Here is a 19852-nt window from a genome sequence, read left to right on the forward strand (position 1 = left end):
ACAGACAAACAAACGGAACCGATTACGTACTCCCACCATTTGGGGTGAGGAAAAAAAATCTGATTTAAAACAAATCATAAAAGATTTGTTAGGGAAGAAATCTTTTATCATAAAAGAGAACGAACACCCTTTAGCGCTGCATTCATTTGCCGTGTTTGCCATTTCCACTTGTCATGAATTCTTTTCCCTTGTGAAACAAAGGTGATCAAGGTACTGAGGTGACAGTGAGGTCTAATACATACAATCTCTTACACATCAGCGGTACATTTTTGAAGAGTAGTCCAATGCTAAGGGAGAGGTTATTTAAAATTTTTTATTCAGTCTTCATTTAGAGAGCTTCTACTCTCTGCCTATAACTTGATTTAATGCACAACCATCATGCCAGAGAGAGAAATAAATCGTGTACTAAAAAAGGCCCACTGAGTTGCTATCCTGTGAAAGCAAGAGATCAAGGACTCAGAAGACCCACAGCCACAGGAAGTGAAAACACCAGCGATAAAAGCCAAGGTGCTGATTTGAACATAACACTGATTGCAGAGCAGATTGGAAGAAGCCCTGTAAAGGAGAAAAGCTTAAGTTTAGTTTCCACCGGTGTTTGTGGGAAACAGATAATGAGTAAACGCTACTCACTGTGATGAACGGCCATGCTGTTCTCCTTCCAAGTGCTCCCCTGATAAACCCTGCAGGTGTAGGTGTACGGCTTCTCATCGGCCATCGGCGCCCAGGTGAGGCGGCACAGATTAGGGTGGACCAGGCTTACGTTGCTCCTTCTACGGTCGTCTATGGACACGTAGATGACCTGGTTGGGGAAGGTGGTCCCCACCAGCCGGCTGTCCTGCCGATACTCGCAGTAGGGGCCGGGGACCTCGTAGGTCTCCGGGAACTCACAGTCCACCCTGACATTTCGCTCCAGGTAGGTGAGACATGGAAACATCTGGGGCCCACGTGGAGCAAAAAGGAATGTAGTCACCGGGTTCACTGAAACAGAAGCAGCCAGGATGTTTGCTCTGTGATGGAAATTTTTAAGATAAGACGATAAGATTTCAAATTTAAGACAAGAACACACAGAGAGCGCAATTACCCTGAAAGTCAAAGGTTATACTAAAACTTTGATATTTTATGCTAAGGTCAGCAGTGGTAATACGGACCGAGCGTAGTATATTAATCTTTTGGTGTCATTGTGAAGTTATATAATGTTGTATTGAAAAAATAATAATTAGTGCTCAGACAAAGAATGTGCTTATCTCCCCCAATATTACTTTTAAAATTTGGAGATAGTCTAACGGAAATAAAAGCTTTTTCTTAATTTGTTTAACCTTATGGTTTCTTCTTTTTTTCAAGGTCACCTTTGATCTCAGGCGCTAATATATTGCGGTGAAGTTTGAAGACGATCCATGAATACAAAGTTTTTACCGGTTTTCACATTTGGTGTGATCTTGATCATTAAATCAGTGAGTTCAAGCTGTTATTAACAAATTATTATGAAATAGAATTTCATTACCCTTAGTGTTATAACATTACAACTGAAGTAGAATGTTTTTCACTTCAAGATACAGAGGCCATCATTCACAAGGCTACTCACTGAGCTAGCTAACAAGCTAATTTAGCATGTAAACATAAAATATGACCCCGCAAATGTTTTTATTCACATTCCAGTTCATTCACACAACAGTGTTGTGCGTCTTTCTCAGATGAAGAGATTAAAAGTAACCCTCAAATATCTGTAACTCTGAATAATAAATGAATGTCAGCTGCCATCGAACAAAGTGCTCATGTGCCAAGATATTCAACAAGCTAGCTGGCATGTGTATTGTTGTTGGGCCAAAGTAATTGTAATTATTTGATAATTTACATTCTTTATTTTGTATTAGTTTATTTTGAAGAAATAGCTTTGCTGTTCACACTAACTTAAGAGAGCTGCGGGCTTCTTGACTGGTTGAAAAGAGAAATGGCAGGGACAGCAAAAGTGTCATTGGGAAATAAAGCCAAATTTATTACAGCTTTGCTTGAAAAATATAGTTTATGTACAGCCTATTCATTAACTAATTATAATATTAGACAAAGACAACAAATAAATACAAAATAGAGTTTTTAAATGATTATTTTATTAAGTGCCGTTTTTATTTTGAACATTGCTCTCTCTTTCTCTCTGTATATATCTAACTATATCTATTCATGTGTGCCTGTGTGTTCTCCTGTCCACTCAGGTCAAAAGTTATAACAAATAATTTGTGATAAAAGACTCTTTCCTTGTATATTACATAATCTATATGAATCTTTACTGATCTCTGTGGTGAAACTGAGCAACAACATCTTCACTGCAGTAACACAGAAAGATTTTTGACTCGATCACAAGGACTGTGGAGCTTAAATTTCAGTAACGGTTATATATATATATATATATAGATATATAGATATATAGATATATCTATATAGATATATAGATAGATAATATCTTTCGTGTTATCAGCATTCTCGTCCTAGTAATAAATTCCACTTAAAACGGGGCTGGATGCCAATGGATGGTAACAAAAAGAGTAATTAAAGAGACATACTGTGAGTCGTCTGATGCGTTATCATTATGTTGCCAAAGAGGAGACAGCCTATGACGGACAGGTGCAGCTCCATGGCGATAGACAGGCTATCTGTCGGATCAGATCAACCTTCACACCAGCCGGAGCCTGGCAAAGTTCATCATGGGACAAAACGTTAAAGTTACGCTGCCGCAGAATGCCACCACAAGATATGTCAGACAAACACATATACGAGCATGCAACCTAAAGGTGGGATAACCTTCAAATCGCACCTATTAGCCTCCTGTAGCCTCTAATAGCGTAATTCTAACAGGCCTGGATGTGGGACTCTGTCTGCAGCCCGAATGCCGGTAGGACTACGCCCCTGCGGTGTCCGTGCACTGCAGCAGACTGCTGAGCGGTCCACGTTTCAGGCGGGTAAAACTGAATTCTTGCCGCAAAACAAGAGTTCCCCCTGCAGGTCAAAAAGTAGAAGCACAACCGAGAAATACAGCAGTCACTTCTCTGCAAGTACACGCGGGGAAGCATGCTGAATCCAAACTCAGGGGAGCTTTAAGCATACTGATAGCTGACATCATTTCACTTCAGTAGTCTTAAAAAACATTTTACCCACGGACAAGTAAATGTGTAGAGGTGGTGTTTGTTATTGCACTGTACTGTATATATTTGCTTCCCCTAAATACTGACTTCCTTATATTTTTAAGGACTAAATGTCAAATCAGGCAGTGAACCCTAATAAGTGGCAGAAGAAGCCTTTAAATTCTTAGGACAAGTAAAATGAGTTTGGCATTTCAGTAAAATAGAGTACCTATAGTATTAATATCCCTTCATGCTCTAGTCTGGTGTGATCAGTGTTTGTTGGTAAAACTATATAAAACACCTAAACTAAAGAGAAAGACATTCTAGCAACTGAAGATGCTGATATAGAGCTATATTTTATTAAACTTTAAGACATACATATGACAAATATATATAAACAATAACCTTTATTATAGGTATATCTTGTAATACTGGGCTGGACCTTCTTATACCTTCAGAGCTGTCTTAAATCTTAAAGTCATAAATTCAGCAAACATTCCTCAGAGATTTTGGTCCATGTTGTCAAGATGGACTGTAGTGTTTAAACGGTGCTCAGTTGGTAGTGAAGGACCCAAAGTGTCCATTGAGCAGTGTTCTTAGCTGACAGCAGTGGCATCTGGTGTGTTCTTCTGCTGCTTCAGAGATGGCATTCTGCATACCTTGGCTGAAAGGAGTTTTTGTTGCCTTCCTATCAGTAGTCTAGCCATTCTGACCTCTGACACCATCAAGAGTTAATCACACTGGGGCTTCCCCCCCCCCCCCCCCAGTCTGTGAGCTGGTTCTCTGAGAAAATCCCAGTAGATCAGCAACCTGTCTATCACCAAGGAGCATGGCATGTTGAAAGTCACTAAAATCAGCTTTTTTCCCCCCATTCTGATGCTCAGTTTGAACTTCAGCAGGGCATCCTGACAATGTCTGCATATATTAAATGCACTGAGCATCTGCCATTTGATTGGCTGATTAGATGTTTGTGTTAACAAGAATTAGAACAGGTGTACCTAATGAAGTGACTGGTGAGCATATACAAAACATTTAAAAATAAAAAAGGAAAACGAGGTAGTTTTTCATATATGGACATTACATTTTTAGATATAAATGTGACATTTAACAGAGACAGATGTATGTAGCCTATCCACTGTCACACACCTGCATTCAAAGTTTACTTTGGGGTCGCTGTAGCTCAGGAGGCAGAGCAGGTTATCCACTATTTGTAAGGCTGAATAGAAAGCACTTAAGCATAGAAAGTGTTTGTATGAATAAGTGTGAATGGGTGAATTAGGCATGTTGTATAAAGTCCTTTGAGTTCTATATAAGAGCCAGTTCATTTACCATTTTAGTTTCTTCCTTTCTTTCCTTGGAAAGGATAACACACAATACACATTTGACCCAGGAGGCATACCTCTGTACACCAAGAACAATAATGCTAAGTTTCCTAAAGTGGAAGAGAGATACCAGAAGCATGTATCATATTCTGCATAACATAAAACTGTTATTTAGTAACAATTTCTTGATGATAATATAATACTAGCTATATGGTATGGCAACAGTAAAGGAGGAAAATACTTATTGGAAAAGAACAGGCGAGGGCTCGTCTTTCATCTGCAGTGTATTAGCAGCAGAGGACCAGCAGGGTTCACAGCTACAGAGTCTCTAATGAATACTTTTGGCATGCGGGGATCATCACAGCCTGCACTCTCAGCTATTTATATTCGAAAAGGAGAAGACAATAAGAAAATGCAAGAAAACATAGCATCAGAATATTAAAAGGGAGGAGAGTAGCAGGCATCCTCTGCTATCAGAGACTGCTGAGGGTTGTGCCTTTCAGAGACCTCTGCAACACTTCTGTCAGGGAGACTGCTTCAGCATGGCAGCTGTTCAGGAAGGATCTTGATGAAGTGGATAAGCAGTGTGATGAGGATGCAGGGCACACTGTGGGTTTGGCTCTGGGAACTTTAACAAAATCTGGACGGTGTTGAGGATTTTAGACAGTATAAGATGATGTTGGACGTTAGATACAATTTTTACAACCCCCCACCTGATTAAAGTGTTACCATTAAAAGTGTTTTGAAAAAGTAGGTGTGTAGTATCATATTTATGGCAGCAATTCAGCTTTACATGATATGGGTCTTTACCAGATTTAACTTAGTGCACAGTGCGGTTGTAGGAGTGGAAGCTGTGGTCTCTTGTTTGGTTTTTAAAAGCTTCTTCTTTCCACTTCCAATAATGTTTGCAGATTTATCCTCCCACATGATTCGCTATCAGGTTAATTAAATGACTGCTGATAAAGTATCAGCAGAAAGCTACTATATGATCCTGTCATCAGCCTCGTGATCTCGTGGTTTCTGTCTCCTTTTCTTCGTAAACGAATCTCCACATCTCTGTGTTTAAAATTCATGTTGGTGAAAGTAGCAGAGAAACTGCTGACACACATAGCGCTTGCACATATTGAGTAGATCAGCTGCGGAGGTGTGCCAGCTAATCAAATCCTCGTCACCACGTATCCCTTCTCATTCATCTGCCTCCTTCATTCTTTTCAGAATGAAACCAGAGGTTTGTGTACTGACACGTGATCCTCCGTCCTCTGGTAAAACAGCCTGAAAATCAATAGAAAACCGTACACAGTCCTAAGAAATGTCCCCAAAGTCCACCGGAGCAGCATTTTCTCCCCCTCCCCTCTCTGTGTCCCCCCCTCCACTCCCTTCCTCGCGCCCTCCCTCTCTCCCCTGCTTCTTCTATAAGCCGACCTCTACTGTATCTACCCCCAGCATCACACTGCAGAGCACTGAGGAAGACTCAAAAATGCATCAGAGAAGGTGAGAGGGATTCATGCGCTATGTTTGTGCATGCTGTTTAATCTGAATGGCAAAATATCGAACCGTGGCATGCACAATGCATTTCTGTCATTCGGTTATTCTGGATGAAGTATATGGTCCAGCTGCTCTAAAGCAAATGTTTGAATGCAGGAAAGGGTTGGTTTGCATCAAGCAAATAAAATGAAGTGCTTAGTCTATTCTTTCTACATATCGAGGACGTGAATAATTAGCTGGTATCCTCTAAAGAGGTTAAGCACGGAAATGTGTCAGTAAAGTTTGTACTTCGATTCTTTGCATTGTGAACCGTGAGGCTGGATTGTGATCGATTGTGTAGCGTTAAGGGTACAGCGACTTTTCTGTGGTTTAGCACAGAGCAGCAGAAGTGTGATGTTCATGTCTCCGAAGTGACTTGACTCCACTCTTTACAGCTGACTCAGATTTATTTGGAATCCAGCTAATGTCGAGACAAACACAATAAAAAACTCTTAACTTCCTCTTTTTTGTTTTGTTTTTTAGGAACCTCGGGAGAATGTCTTTGTTTACCACCATATTACTCTTTGGTAAGACACGCATCCTCACGTGAGCAACCCCAAATGTATACGTTTGTGTTCTTAATTCGGATCATCTCTTCCTGCTTCATTATAGGCTTTGCATCTGCTCAGAAGGTGATTCAGTTGTCCTACTGCTCTATAGACGAGGACCACCTCAGGATGGACTGCAAATACTCACTTCCTTCTGAGTCATCAGAAGTCTTTTGCAAGTACACGCACGGTGAACGCCTCTTCGACACCACTGACCCATCAGAGGAGCAGCACGCCCCCTTCAAGAAACGTGCCAAAGCCCGCATCTTCCCAGGCAACATCTGTCGCCTGCTGTATAAGAACCTGCCCAACGGCAAGTCCACCTTCACCTGCAACATCAAAGTGGGCGACTCGGCCCCTGTGACCAAAACTTCGGTAGTCGAGAAGAGTAAGATGCTTATCCTCATGCTCGTTTGACCCATATGTGCACTTCCTGTTATTTTTACAAATAAGAATAGAACATGTGAGCTTGACAAACAAAACGCGCGTCCTTGTGAACCTGTGTTGCTTTTTTCTTATCGCAGAGCTCCTCCTCCCCTGTTCTGCATGGAGTGTCCTATTACAAAGCTGCAGTGGCCTACTGTTGACCTTGATGACCTTTCCCATGCTGCTGGAAATTCACTGGCTGTGAAGAAGGCGCCAAACTGCTGCATATCTTAACACTGCAACCATAACCATCTGGTCACTGATGCTGTATTCCCCCGAAGTTGCGTGTATGCACAAAGTGCAATAAGTTAAACTGAATGTACTCACAGTATATATTTGGTATGTCACACACTTGCACACTTGGCATTATGCACTCAATACTAAGCACACATACTGCTGCATATACACTATACTCTAAACTAATATTAGCTCTAAGCTATAAGTTACCTGTTGTATCTGGCAGACTTTCAGTAGGGTTAATGAGAAAAAAAGCATGATTTAAAATTGAAATCCTAGATTCTGCAGTGCTCACTATCTAGATTCTATCATTGTAGCAGATGTAGTCAAAGATATTGACAGATTGCTTCTTTAATAAGACAAAAACTGTCTGATTTAGAGGGTTTTTAAGAAGGGATGGAAACTAGTTTTGCTGTTCCATCTAATGAGTGAAATCTTCACAGCTCTAAAGTGCAACGCTGCACTCTCCAATGTGAATTATTGCTGAGTCACGTCGCTCGTTAAGGTAAGCAATCTATTTTGCCTGACTGAAATCTGTCCCTAGTGTCTCCTCCTGGCTGTCAAAAAATGACAGCAGATGGCAGTGACCTTGTGCTGCACAGGCCCACTAACGGGAGACCGTGCTGTGTATTTGTCAATAGAAATTGGATGGAGCAATGAAGATAGCTGACAGGGTTTTAATGTAAGCTTCAAATGATGTTTTGACTTACTATTGCATGCAATCAAGTTTCTCTATTCTATCGTGTTCTATTCTATTCTGAGGAGAGGATCAATAGTCTGTATCAAGTCCCTCAACTACAGTTGCAAAGACACCCAAACACAGTTTTTTTAAATTTTGCCTTTCACGTGTGCCTAAAACACATAAGCCATGTTTGGCTGAGGCTTATTTAGTACATGTTTGAAACTATAAGCTAAGTCAGATACTCAGTCTTTATGAATTTATGAATTTACATTAAAAATTCTTTCACTGGTGCAGTGTTTTCTCCTGAGGTCAGCCTGTTCTGATGGCTGTTTCCAGCAGGATAACGCACCATGTCACAAAGCTCAGATCATCTCAGTCTGGCTCCTTTAACATGACAATGAGTTTACAGGATTCAAATGACCTCCACAGTCATCAGATCTCAGTGTCATCGGCAGCTGTGGGATGTGGTGGAGCAAGAGAGTTGCATCATGGATGTTCAGCCAGCAGTTTGTGCCAATACGGACCAAAATCTCAGAGGAACGTTTCCAGCACCTTGTTGAATCTGTGACATTAAGAACTGAAGCGATTCTGGAAACAAAAGGGGGTCCAGTCAAGTAGTAGAAAGGTGTATCTAATTAAGTAGCCAGTGAGTGTATACAGTGTCTGGTATTTCATACTATACTAAAGGCGCATATCCTTTGGCTGAGCCAAGTGAGTCAAATTGTATTTGAAGGTGTTGAAAAGCAACAGTGAAAGAGAAGGAAAAGAATATCTCGTTTCTATAAAAATCTGTGACTGACAGGATCTGTTTTGAAATTGCATCCTTTAACTGAAAATGAATGAATAATAAAATGAATGAATAAAATTCACACTTGAGTTCAGCTTCTGGAAAGTAGTCCTTGTAAACAAGAAATACAGTCCAACTACCATTTGAAAAAAATGATTTTACTGATTGTTTGTATTCTGCCAAAACAGGAAGATGATTAGTCTATAGTACTGGTACCCTGTATACAGAATAAAGAAATAATATGGATTTTCTTTTATAAAATACATTTTTTTATAAAGTTGTATCATTAAACTCTCTTTTAAATAGAAATAACGTTGTTAAAATGCACATATACATTTCATGATCACAAGTATGTGGTGTCTGTATGCCCACATACCTTTGGCTGCATGATGTCATTGTACACCGACAGGCAATTTTAAAAATGCGTCTTCCTACGATTGAGCAGAAGATCTGATAATATGTTATCAGCATGCGGTTAAACAGCAACATTTCCACTGAAGTGCCAAACGAACCGAGTAACTCCTGTCATCGTGTTGCCCAATCCCGTGTGCCTGTGAGCATTATTTGAACAATTACTCAGTAACATGCTGGCGTTGCGTAACAAAGCACGGTGTCATCTCGGGGTCCAAAGTACCGAATCATGTACTGATGAATCATTTGCACAGTTTTACTTTCCAGCACTTCTTGTGAACTTTATCTTACAAATAACAAGTGATAATATGACAAAGTTTTGAATATTATGATGCAAGAAACAGTCCATATCAGCCAGATGTGGGCTATATTTAAATCATGAATTAAATATTACTAATTGATTAAACATAAATTCCAATACAATTACTCATGCAGGGGAACTTGCCTTTAAAATGAGAGGAAATAAGAGACACACAAGCTAAAAATACAATCTGATTCATAGATTTTGAAAGGTGAATACAGATGGCAGACAGAAAGTCAGGCAGCAGTTTGACTCTCATTGTTTGTCCAGATTGCAAAAGCAGTAAAACCAGGCTTACTGGAGGTGGTTTCATTGTTTGTTTGGTTCACATTTATCCACTTTTTTCTGTTTCTGTTTCAATAAGGATTCATTAGTTAATGTACCTAAAATAAACATGCATTTAAACACACATGCTTAAATATGTATTTTTTATATTGGTGTGTTTATTAGCAATTCTCTTTTTAATCTCTGTACATATGTTTAATAAGACAGATTGCTCTCTTAGGACTGAATTGTGCTGCATACAGCTCGGCTGTACCTTTAGTATAATGACAGCAAAGCTTGCGATTATAATGTTAAGCTATATCCCGATTAAAATGAAATGTAATGGTGCTAATAATAAACTTTATTTATGCAGGACTTTTCTTAACAAAGTTAAAACGTACTTCACATAAATGCATTAAGAAAAAAGGGGCCAAGAAGCACACACAAACATTAAAACAAGGTAAAAAAAAATATAAGAATCTGTACGAATCTATTCAAACAGTGCCATCGAAAGTCTACTCTGTTCCTCACTTCTGACTCAGCTGGAAAACACCACGGCAGGACCTAACTGCAAGCGCTTGCATGGCCTACAAACACGCACATCAGTTTCACGCAGAACCCACACAGCTGAGAATGTGTGAGGGTTAAAAGACTGGAAATGTCTACAGTATTGACAAACTAGCCATTGCACATGCTTTCCTATCGGGGAGATGTAGTTTCTATTGGGCGTGTTCTAGTCAAACCTGTTTTTCTCCATCAGCCTCTGGGCGGCACCTGACAGGATCTTATTACCGGAAGTTAGGTGTTTGTAGTCACCTGCGCTGATTCTTTAGGTAACAAGAGGTGTTTACTCGAGCTGGAAACGTCGAAATAAGAGAAATAGGAGTCGGTGAAACGGAGACCATTCGTTCTTTATTCGACACAAAGAAGATTTTTGCGTACTTTCGGCTTGTTTTACTCGAGAATTTTTAAAGGAGAACGCCGTCGAATAATAAACAAGAAACCCGACATGACTGTGAGAGGAGTCCTTTGGCTGCTTTTGTTCTCTGGCGCAGCAATAGGTGAGAAAACTTGGGATTTCTTTTTAGTTATCTATTAATTTTTAAAAAATGTTTATTTATGTGCTGTTCTTTTAGTCTTTGTAGCCATTCAACAGTTGAAGCTCCGTGTCTTGTTTTTTTTTTTGTTTTTTTTTTGTTTGTTTTTTCATTTTTAAAGAAGATAGTAATCTTGTTTTGCAGTAGTTTTTGCCAAACCGTAATTATAAGCTTAACGGTTCTTTAAAAATATGGGCAGGTTCAGTTACAACGCCCTAGTCTTGAGCAGAACCATGAAAGGCCATTTTGAATTATTACATGACTGGAATTGTCCTACTCTTAAAACATCTTAACCTTCCGTTTCCACACCACCATTACTTTTACACAAATGTAAAGATGTTTAGCGAGGCCATATTCAATCAAATGTTTACTTTGGTAAGTTCTTAAGTTTCCTGTCACATGCCCACTCTAAAGGGGTCAGTAGGTATCGGTCAGCATCATTTGTCCTGTTGTAATTCTCTGTGAGGTGCAGTGTGTTTTATATACAGCTCGGCTTTTTGATAATCATCTCTGCAGAAAAACAAACAAACAAAAAAGGTGAATCTTCATGAAAAAAAAGCTCTTTATGGAAAAGATAAGTTAATCGTAAAAATAAGAAAACTGTGATCAGGGACAAAAATCAGTTTAGTTTAGCGATTCATCCAGATACACCCCCAGACCTGAACAATATCTGTAATATTATTCGTACTTCCGCCTTAATTTAAATGTCATCTCCTCGTTATTCTGTATTTTCCTTCCAAGTTTCCTTGTGCTGCTTGATGGTCATTTGTGTAATAGTGTAGTTATCAGTTTTAAGTTTGTGTTGTTTGCTTTTTTTTTTTTTTTTTTTAAAGGTTAATATGGAGCTGCTGCTGCTTTTGTTGTTGTGATTGTCTTGCATACAGTTTCACATTTGTCATTATACACATGTTGAGTGGCTTTTTATCCTTTATACTGTCTCAGATTTTCTGAATTGCTTGCAAGATGTCAAGTATTTTCACATTAATTTTTATGGATTGGTATTAACAGTTAGTAAACTCAAAGTCTGTTCAGGTTATCACGTGTGTATGTTACGTACAAAAATAAAACAACTCTCCCACAAACTTGTAACGAAGTGAGGATTTTCATCCCCTACCATTCCTCTGCAATACAATAAGCACACTCTGCTGTATGAATCAAACTCTGGCTTGTCAGACGAGTTCCTTTAAAACTTGTTTGACTTCTCAGGTACATTTGCTGTCAGGACTTCTCAGTATGTATGTACACCGAAACTCTAAAAGTATGCAAACAAGGAAGTCATGGTGTGTTCTTTCAGTTTGCACTCCTACCTTATTTTTCCATCAAACTTATCTCGGTTGAGATTGCCTATAAGAAATGCCCACAGGCTTTAGGTTGGTCTGCCATGAAAACACATGCCAGCAGTGTATTTGTATCAATGTTAATCTGAAGTTTAGCTTTATTTTTATCAGCACCTTGTAAAAAAACGTGATGAATGCTCACAGAATGAATTTGCACTGAGTTAATAATTATCTGCCTTCTGCTGTAGTTGAAGCTTCTCTGTGCTACCTAAGCTTAGCAGACAGGGCAGTGGTTAATCATGTAACTCTAAAGTAATGGCAGCTGTGCAGTGTAATGTGGAGTGGGGCAACAGATGGACATGTGGTGTGACAGAGAAGCTTTTTACTGGCTGCATTAATGATTTAGTGTCCCCGAAGCTCCGCTGACGTGCCTGAAAAGACCCAGTTTCACCCAGAGAGCCGATAGTTTCACCGGAAGCTTCCTGGTTCAGCAGACAGGAATGAGCCACTTTTGTTTTGATGTTTTGCTTGACCACTCCCTGAAAGCTTCTGAGCATGCTCCAAGTGTTTAGGCAAAGGGTGTGTTTTTCAATCCTCAGTGCTGTATGCCTGATTATTTACATAATGGAAGATTGTGGTCTACTGGGAATACCTTATAATTTTCCTGGTAATACAGAGGGAGGACTTGGGTTTTCTGATCGTGGCCGTCAGCCTAGAATGATTATTTTAGTTTATTTAAATGAATGAAAACCTTCGATTGATTTTTAGACACCATTAGGTCTCTTTTGTTAAACAAAGTACAAAAAAAAATTAACTTTGAAATGATGTTACCTTTTGAAGCCTGAGTAATAAAATCTCCTCCTGGCGTCTCTTCACCTATTCCTGCATGCCATGTTTGTGGAGTGTTAAAACTGGGTTTATTAAAACCCAATTTTCAAAGCAGCTTAAGCAGAGCACTATCTGTGCATGTGTGTAGGGGTTTTTTTCTTTTCTTTTTTTAATCTGCTTTTTGTGTTCCGCAAATGGTTGGCACAAACTTCCTACTCACGCCATGCTTCACTTTTCAGACAGGTTAGACCAGCGGTCCCCAACCCCCAGGCCTCGGACCGGTATCGGTCCATGAGTCATTTGGTACCGGGCCGAGAGTTGACGATCAGGTGTGAAATGTATGGTTTTCAGGGTTTTTATCGGTTTTCAGCGTTATTTTGTTATCGTTTTTATCGTTTACTCGGTTTTCCTGGGTCTTTTCACGTGTGTTATAAATAAATCTTCTTTTTTTCGGTACCAGTACTAGTTTTATTGTGTTGTGTTTATCCGCAACACCTTAAAGGCCGGTCCGTGAAAATATTGTTGGGCATAAACCGGTCCGTGGTGCAAAAAAGGTTGGGGACCGCTGGGTTAGATTACACAGAGTACATTGAGTACACAATGAGTATTTTTAAACCCAAAAGGTTCCTATCCTGCAGGGCCTATTGTTAGTGTGTGTTATCAATAAGCTTTTTTTAATTTTTCTTTTATAAACCATTATGGGGTCTGTGTGTGTCCAAGTAAATGGTAAGGATATTGCTTATAGGTTTATTCAGTAAGCTTATTGTATTTTATACACTGGCTTATTTTAATATTATGTTGTTGTCTCTTTTGGTCATGTATATATGTATTTTTTTTATTTACACTGACAGTGCACATGTAATGAAACGTGTATAAATTACATTTGCGTTTCAAGAGTGCTTGGCCCGTATGCAGCCATACACACAAGCAGCATATAGACAAAAGTATAGAGCCACCTGTATATTACGCATACAAGAGCTGCTTAGTTGTGGAAACCTATGCTGTAAAGCTCCTGGTGCACATTTTTTTTGTGTGTGTGCTGATATTAATGCTAGAGGTGGTTTGGATCGCTGGTGACTCAGTAACTGCTTCCACACAGTAATAATAGCACTTACAGCTGATCATGGAACCAGGGGCACCTCCAGAATGTTTTCATAGGCGTGGCCATATGGGGGCCACTAAAAATATTCGGGTGACACAACAAAAAACAGAATTTCTGGTTTTATTATGCTTTGGTCAAATATAGGTTACCTGGAAAATATAGCAAAAAAAAGAAAGAAAATAAGTTGATATCACTAAAAATATGAAAACCAAACAAGATTTGATGACTATCATCCTTAGGCCCCCAAGTTATTGTTTCTGTTACGAGTTAGTAACATTAGTTTATGTTAGTTAACTATTGGCTGCGACCGACCAACCAACCTGATGATGAAATGTTCCGTGCTGACAGAAGATGACGCTAAACATGTTTTTAAAAATTTTACTTTAACCACTTCTTTCTTAAATAAGCTTCACAGACAGAGTTGCATCCATGTCAGCTTTTATGAACAGGGCTCCATGAAGTAAATTAGTCATGTATCGCTACATGTCCACTTCAACACTTGTACCGATCACTCATATCAAACCTTCCATTACACAAGTTATGCTTTCCCTGTTTTGTAGTTTATTTCAGAGACAAAGAATGGTAGCTCTATCATGACCGTGCATTCACTTGCATTATATTCCTTTAGGCTACAAGCCGGTTCGCTTAAAGGAAGTGAGTATTTTGGACTTGACACTTGATGCTGAGTGTTCTATTTATTTACTTGTTTTATTTTAATCTGTGTGTCTAGGTGTAAGTGGATATTCGGTCACTACTTCAAAGGCAAATGTACGAGCGGAAGAGAACACAGGTGAGTTTTAAAACAAAATTTTGAATACCATACCACCTTTATTTATAAAGCACTTTAAAATAAACCAGGGTTCACAAAGTGCTGTTCATATAAAAAATAGCATAAACAGAAAATGAAATCAAACATGTTAAAAATAGAGAATTTAAAAAAACAAAACAAAAAATGGGATTGTGAATGATTACCCAGGAAAATTGCAAACTGTCTATGATGTGTCTGCTAAAATCACAGATTCAGAGGTTTTCAAGATGAAGTCATATAATAAGACAAAACTGCATTTAAATAATAGACTGCAGAATTATGCAGGTTAATGGTGTCACCACACAAATTTCCCTCTCTCTTTCCAGATGTGGATTTGACATGCTCATTTTCAGGAGACTTTGGTTCAAACATTTTACTTAGATGGAAGTTTAAGGACCGAAAAGGCTCTCAGGTGTTTGTGGTTCACGATGGGAAACCAACAGGTAAGTTTGACATTTCTTTCTTTTAACTGACACTTTAATTAGTTTAACTAAAAAACAAAAACACATGATGCATGTGAAATAAAACCACAATTTTCCAAAAATTCTATTTTGATGTCACTGTTGACAAAATTCGGTGAATGTAATATCATCAATATCAGTCACGGTGATCACATTGGTGCCTGCCATGGTCCGTTTTATTTGACAGATCCAGATTTAGATTAAAAGAAAAAACTAGTTCTGTCAGCATTAATCTCGTTAAAATGACGTTAACGCCAAAACTGCATTAACGCGGAAAATCTCTGTTAGCGAGTTACCGCGGATCGCCCCATGCGTGGGGCTGCACGGCGTTAACGAGCTAACTGCACTAACACGTTGATGAGCTAACGGCGCTCGCCGAGTTAATGCAGTTATGGCGTTAACGTCATTTTAATTAGATTAACACTGACAACACTAGAAAAAACCTTTTTCTGTGACCAACCAAATAACCTGTCCTGAAACCCATCTGCTGAATGTGGTGTCTGAATACTTGCATGCTGGTTACGTAATGCTGCGTTTCTTCCACAGCGCCGTATGCTGACCGTTTGAATGTGTATGGTGGTAGCAATCTGAGATTCTCCAAAGTCACTCGTAAAGATACTGGAGTGTACACCTGTGAGATAACCAGCGCTGACAAAACCCAAGTTGGGGAAACAGAAGTGACTCTGACTGTTCTGGGTAAGACTATGTATCACATTTACTTGCTGTAATGAAGACCGTATGTTGCCATTTATAAGTGGTCCAGATAAAAACTAAACATTTTGTCCTACAGTGCCTCCATCTGTGCCATTTTGTAAAGTCCCCTCATCGGTAACAACGGGCAGCACAGCCATCCTGTATTGCATTGATGAAAGCGCTTCACCGCGCCCCACATACAAGTGGTACAAAAACAACGTTCTTCTGCCTGATAACCCTAGTAACGTTGCTGGCTTCAAAAACGCCACCTACAAGTTGAATTCAACCAGTGGCGAACTGGTAAGCTTTAGCTAGTTACATGTGTAACCTTTACTATGACTGATATGGTGTGTTGGCCTTTAAGTTTAAAATATACCTGTGTGGCCACAGAAATTTCCTGCTGCAGCCAAGACTGATACAGCTGACTACTACTGTGAGTCTGTCAACGATGCTGGCCCTGCTCAGAAATGTAGAGCTATGAAGATGGAAGTTCGTAAGTTCCTTTCACACTTTAAACTCCACAAAATGCTTTCGCCTGAGCCATTTCTTCCTTACCTCACAAAGAAAGTGTGCTGGTTCACCTTTTTATGTTTCCCTGTGTTTTCTTCAAGGCGACCTAAACACCGGAGGAATTGTCGCTGGTGTAATAGTGGCTCTGCTGCTTGTGGCCCTACTGATATTTGCCGTTTGGTTTGCCAAAAAGAAAGGATATCTGCCTGGTTAGTTTTCCACATTATATTCAAATCAGACTTTTACCGTCCTCGTTGTTCTGACGATGATCAGCGAAAAGTTAGTTTGTTGATTCAGGCAGGCAGAGGTCTAAAAAGTGTATCTGTAAGAAGTACTCTGTGCTGATGTTCTTTCCTTTCTTCCTATTACAGCAAAGAAAGAAAGGTAAGTGCATATTTCTATGCATTTAAATGTTACTTAACATTAATGCCTTTGGTTTAATAATGTAAAAATGATAGCGATCTATATTTGGTGATGTCAATACTGGGTTTTTCCCCCCCTCATTTTTCTTGCAGCAGTTCAAAGATGAACCAGTCTTACCAAGCAGCACCTAGTGGTGGTGGTGATGATGTAAGTACAACGTTGCCTTTCATTCCACTAGCGGATTCATTGTTATAATAAGTACTTCTAGCTCTCGTTATAATGAAGTGTGCTTGGTATATTTGAACTTTGAAATTGCCAGAAAATTGAATTTTTTTTAAAAATTGGAGTGTTACTTGAACCTTCTAAGCTAAACTAAATATCAGTTTGCTTTATCGAAGGTTAAATTTTACATCTGGTATTTTTTTTTTTTTTGTGCAACTAGTCGGCATAAACTAACTCATGTGTCACATGTGATACACTTTGCATACAGGGCTAAAACATGGTATCTGTGCAAAAATGGATGAAGCAGAGCTTTATTTTGATTGTGTTGTTTGATATGCTTGTTTCTCAGGCGGATTTCACACAGAAGTCATCATTTGTGGTATAGTGTACCAGCAGCAGTGGCGACAGCAAGCGCTCTGAGCGAGATGTCTCTTAAGTGTGTGGTTTTCCAGGAGTTTGAAAGTTTGTACAATGCAGTTTTTATAGACCATTGCAATATATATATATATATTTTTTTTTAACCTGAGCCAGCTACAGTAGTCTGTCAAATGCATCAACACGTGAGGTTCATGCAGCAACACCCTACAGGAAATAAGGAAATAGATAACTAATGAACCTTGTACTGTATCTATCTTTACTGAAATGAACTGTGGCCACTAGTGACCTATTTTCAGCAGAGACCAATTTTCTGCTCATCACCGATGTGTGCTTTTCTGTGTGCTTTTTATCTTCTGTCTTATGAAGAACAAGATTTTAAAGATATGCGCTTACTTGTGAAAACAAGGTTAATTAGAGTACCCCTACACCACTACCAGCAGCAGTAAATGAATAAATATATTTATTTGTTATCTTTACATTGAGGACAGACGTATATTGCTGCATTTATTATATTTGCTGTCCCATCACATTCATTTCCGCTAGCACAACTCTCTTATCGGTCTTTGTGGGTTAGCTGAAATGTTAACAGAGCCTCAATATCACAGCCACGTTTTTAAAGGTGTTTCATTTTTTTGTTTTTCCTGCTTTTGTTTGTTTTGGTTTTTTTTTTTTTTATTTCTTTTTCCAACCACAGATCTGATGTAATGTACATGATAATTTTTTTCTCTTTCTTTGTAAATAAAACTAATTTTAAAATTTGGATAGCTTCTTGGGATTAAATGGTCACTCTTATACCCCTTTCACTGCAGGAAAATGGTTCAATACTGTTTCCAAATTCACATAATGACTTCAGTTTATTTTAGAGGGTATGTGTCTGCGTCTGTGCGCCTTTGGCAACTAAAGTCATGAACTGCTACATTCCTTGTGATGTTTGTGTGTGTGTGTGTGTGTGTGTGTGCGTGTGAGTGTGAGAGAATATGCCTTTCCTGCTTAGTAAAAAGGCTTCCACTTATTTGGCATAGAGCCTGTTTAGGAAGGGTGAGACTTAATGCTGAGAGTGCGCAACCCTAAAGCAGTATTAGCAGTAAGCTAGCACACCCACCGATTTCACCATGATTCACACTGGAAAAACTTAACATCCATTTTATTCCAACAAGGGACCGACTGTCAGGTCCCAACCAGTTTATTTTTGGCTAGAATGCTCTGAAGGCTTCAAGATTAGGTGTACAGCCAGTACTGAACCGATTTCCTGTTAGTGGAAAAGGGGTAAAAGTTTACTTTGTGAATAGGATTCATGGAGAAGGTTGTATGAAGTCAATGCCTTGGATCTACTTGCTTCTTACACATTCAATTTTCACACAACATATCTTAATGAAATGCTGTATACCTCTGGACGCTAACATTTAGATAGTGGTGTGATGAGATCCAAGTATATATTGATGGCATTCGATATTTAAGTGGATGTTGTTTTGTCCTTTTTGTATAAGTGTATAATTTTTCTGTGTGCTTATTTATAATAAACTCTTTTAAAATAGGTCTACATTTGTCTCGGAAGGGTAATATTTAGCTTTTGTGTCATCTACAGACTGACTGTTTGACTAGCCAACCCTCACTGACCCTATAAATACTGCTCTTTTTATAAAAATTAGTTGTACTTGCAAATACATGCTGATCCAATAAAGTTAAAGCACATGTACATCAATTCCTTATAAGCCTATTGCCGCATGTTAGATTTTTTTTTGTCTGCCATGTATAGACTAAAATGACAGTGGAACAGCACTTTTATTTTTGAAACTGGGGAAAGTTCATTATACCCTTCTCAAAAAATAAATAAAGGAACACTTTATATCATATGTGTGGGGGAAAATCATGCTGGATTTCTATTTTAATATAGATTGGGTAATGTGTTAGGAACGAAAGGATCAACCTACAGAGGGCTGGATTCAAAGATACTCTTAAAATTAAAAGTACATTTTACTAAAATTTCACTGTAGCAACTTAGAATTGTACTCAGGAGTTAGACTGGACAGTCTAAGGTGCAACCTGGTGGCATTAGATAGACAGAAACGTAATGTCCCAGAGGAGTTCAGCTGGATTTAGATCAGGTGAACATGGGACCTGTCAATGTATTAATTCTTTCATCCTCCAGCAACTGCCTGCATACTCTCACCACATAAGGCCCAGCATTGTTGTGGACTCAGGAGGAACCCAGGAACAACTGAACCAACGTAGGGTCTTACAGTGGGTCCACAGATTTCAACCCGATACTTACTGGTAATCAGGGTGCCGTTGCCTAATCTGTAGCGGCCTTTGCTTCCATCCATGGACATTCCTCTCAAGACCATCACTGACCTACCACAAAACCGGTCGTGCTGAGCGATGGTGCAGGCAGCATAGCATTTTCCACAGCTTGTCCAGACCCTTTCATGTCTGTCACCTCTTCCCATGTGTGAAAAGCACAAGGCAAAAGTGTTGTACTTTCAATTTCTGGTATTCTA

The 19852-nt window shown here is 39.1% G+C and overlaps 3 protein-coding genes and 1 long non-coding RNA gene across 5 annotated transcripts; 2 read left to right on the forward strand and 2 right to left on the reverse strand.

The window, feature by feature from the left end:
- Nucleotides 1-299: 299 nt before the first annotated feature.
- Nucleotides 300-2946, reverse strand: LOC145431397 (uncharacterized). Of its 2 annotated transcripts, none has more exons than XM_080307069.1 (4): nt 2807-2946; nt 2556-2681; nt 631-978; nt 300-555 (listed from the first exon to the last, which is right to left on the reverse strand). In XM_080307069.1, the coding sequence occupies exons 2-4, from the start codon at nt 2626-2628 to the stop codon at nt 449-451; spliced, it is 528 nt and encodes a 175-aa protein (XP_080163195.1). In that variant the 5' UTR covers nt 2629-2681; nt 2807-2946; the 3' UTR covers nt 300-448. The 2 variants fall into 2 exon arrangements, with proteins under 2 accessions (XP_080163195.1, XP_080163196.1); XM_080307070.1 differs by having other exon boundaries at nt 2794-2878.
- Nucleotides 2947-5862: 2916 nt separating this feature from the next.
- thy1 (Thy-1 cell surface antigen) lies at nt 5863-8885 on the forward strand. The gene is made up of 4 exons (XM_080307071.1): nt 5863-5926; nt 6443-6486; nt 6572-6895; nt 7032-8885. The coding sequence occupies exons 1-4, from the start codon at nt 5913-5915 to the stop codon at nt 7136-7138; spliced, it is 489 nt and encodes a 162-aa protein (XP_080163197.1). The 5' UTR covers nt 5863-5912; the 3' UTR covers nt 7139-8885.
- On the reverse strand, nt 7828-10176 carry LOC145431399 (uncharacterized). The gene is made up of 2 exons (XR_013911705.1): nt 9016-10176; nt 7828-8440 (listed from the first exon to the last, which is right to left on the reverse strand). It is a non-coding gene; the product is annotated as an uncharacterized LOC145431399 (long non-coding RNA).
- Nucleotides 10177-10400: 224 nt separating this feature from the next.
- Nucleotides 10401-18894, forward strand: f11r.1 (F11 receptor, tandem duplicate 1). Its single transcript, XM_026182198.2, has 10 exons — nt 10401-10676; nt 14650-14709; nt 15054-15170; nt 15735-15884; nt 15979-16181; nt 16272-16374; nt 16493-16600; nt 16763-16775; nt 16907-16961; nt 17326-18894. The coding sequence occupies exons 1-10, from the start codon at nt 10625-10627 to the stop codon at nt 17359-17361; spliced, it is 897 nt and encodes a 298-aa protein (XP_026037983.2). The 5' UTR covers nt 10401-10624; the 3' UTR covers nt 17362-18894.
- The last annotated feature ends 958 nt before the right edge of the window (nt 18895-19852 follow it).

This window comes from Astatotilapia calliptera, chromosome 10 (assembly GCF_964374335.1).
Source record: "Astatotilapia calliptera chromosome 10, fAstCal68.1, whole genome shotgun sequence".
NCBI lineage: Eukaryota > Metazoa > Chordata > Actinopteri > Cichliformes > Cichlidae > Astatotilapia > Astatotilapia calliptera.

Coding starts and splice junctions, on each gene's coding strand:
- f11r.1 (XM_026182198.2), top strand. CDS start 10,625: ATGACTGTGAGAGGAGTCCTTTGGCTGCTTTTGTTCTCTGGCGCAGCA. Junction 15,171..15,734: donor TCACGATGGGAAACCAACAG/GTAAGTTTGACA, acceptor TTTCTTCCACAG/CGCCGTATGCTGACCGTTTG. Junction 16,182..16,271: donor ATTCAACCAGTGGCGAACTG/GTAAGCTTTAGC, acceptor GTGTGGCCACAG/AAATTTCCTGCTGCAGCCAA.
- thy1 (XM_080307071.1), top strand. Junction 6,487..6,571: donor TACCACCATATTACTCTTTG/GTAAGACACGCA, acceptor GCTTCATTATAG/GCTTTGCATCTGCTCAGAAG. Junction 6,896..7,031: donor AACTTCGGTAGTCGAGAAGA/GTAAGATGCTTA, acceptor TTCTTATCGCAG/AGCTCCTCCTCCCCTGTTCT.
- LOC145431397 (XM_080307069.1), bottom strand. CDS start 2,628: ATGGAGCTGCACCTGTCCGTCATAGGCTGTCTCCTCTTTGGCAACATA. Junction 979..2,555: donor AACGCATCAGACGACTCACA/GTATGTCTCTTT, acceptor CTTCTGTTTCAG/TGAACCCGGTGACTACATTC. Junction 556..630: donor CAGCATGGCCGTTCATCACA/GTGAGTAGCGTT, acceptor TCTCCTTTACAG/GGCTTCTTCCAATCTGCTCT.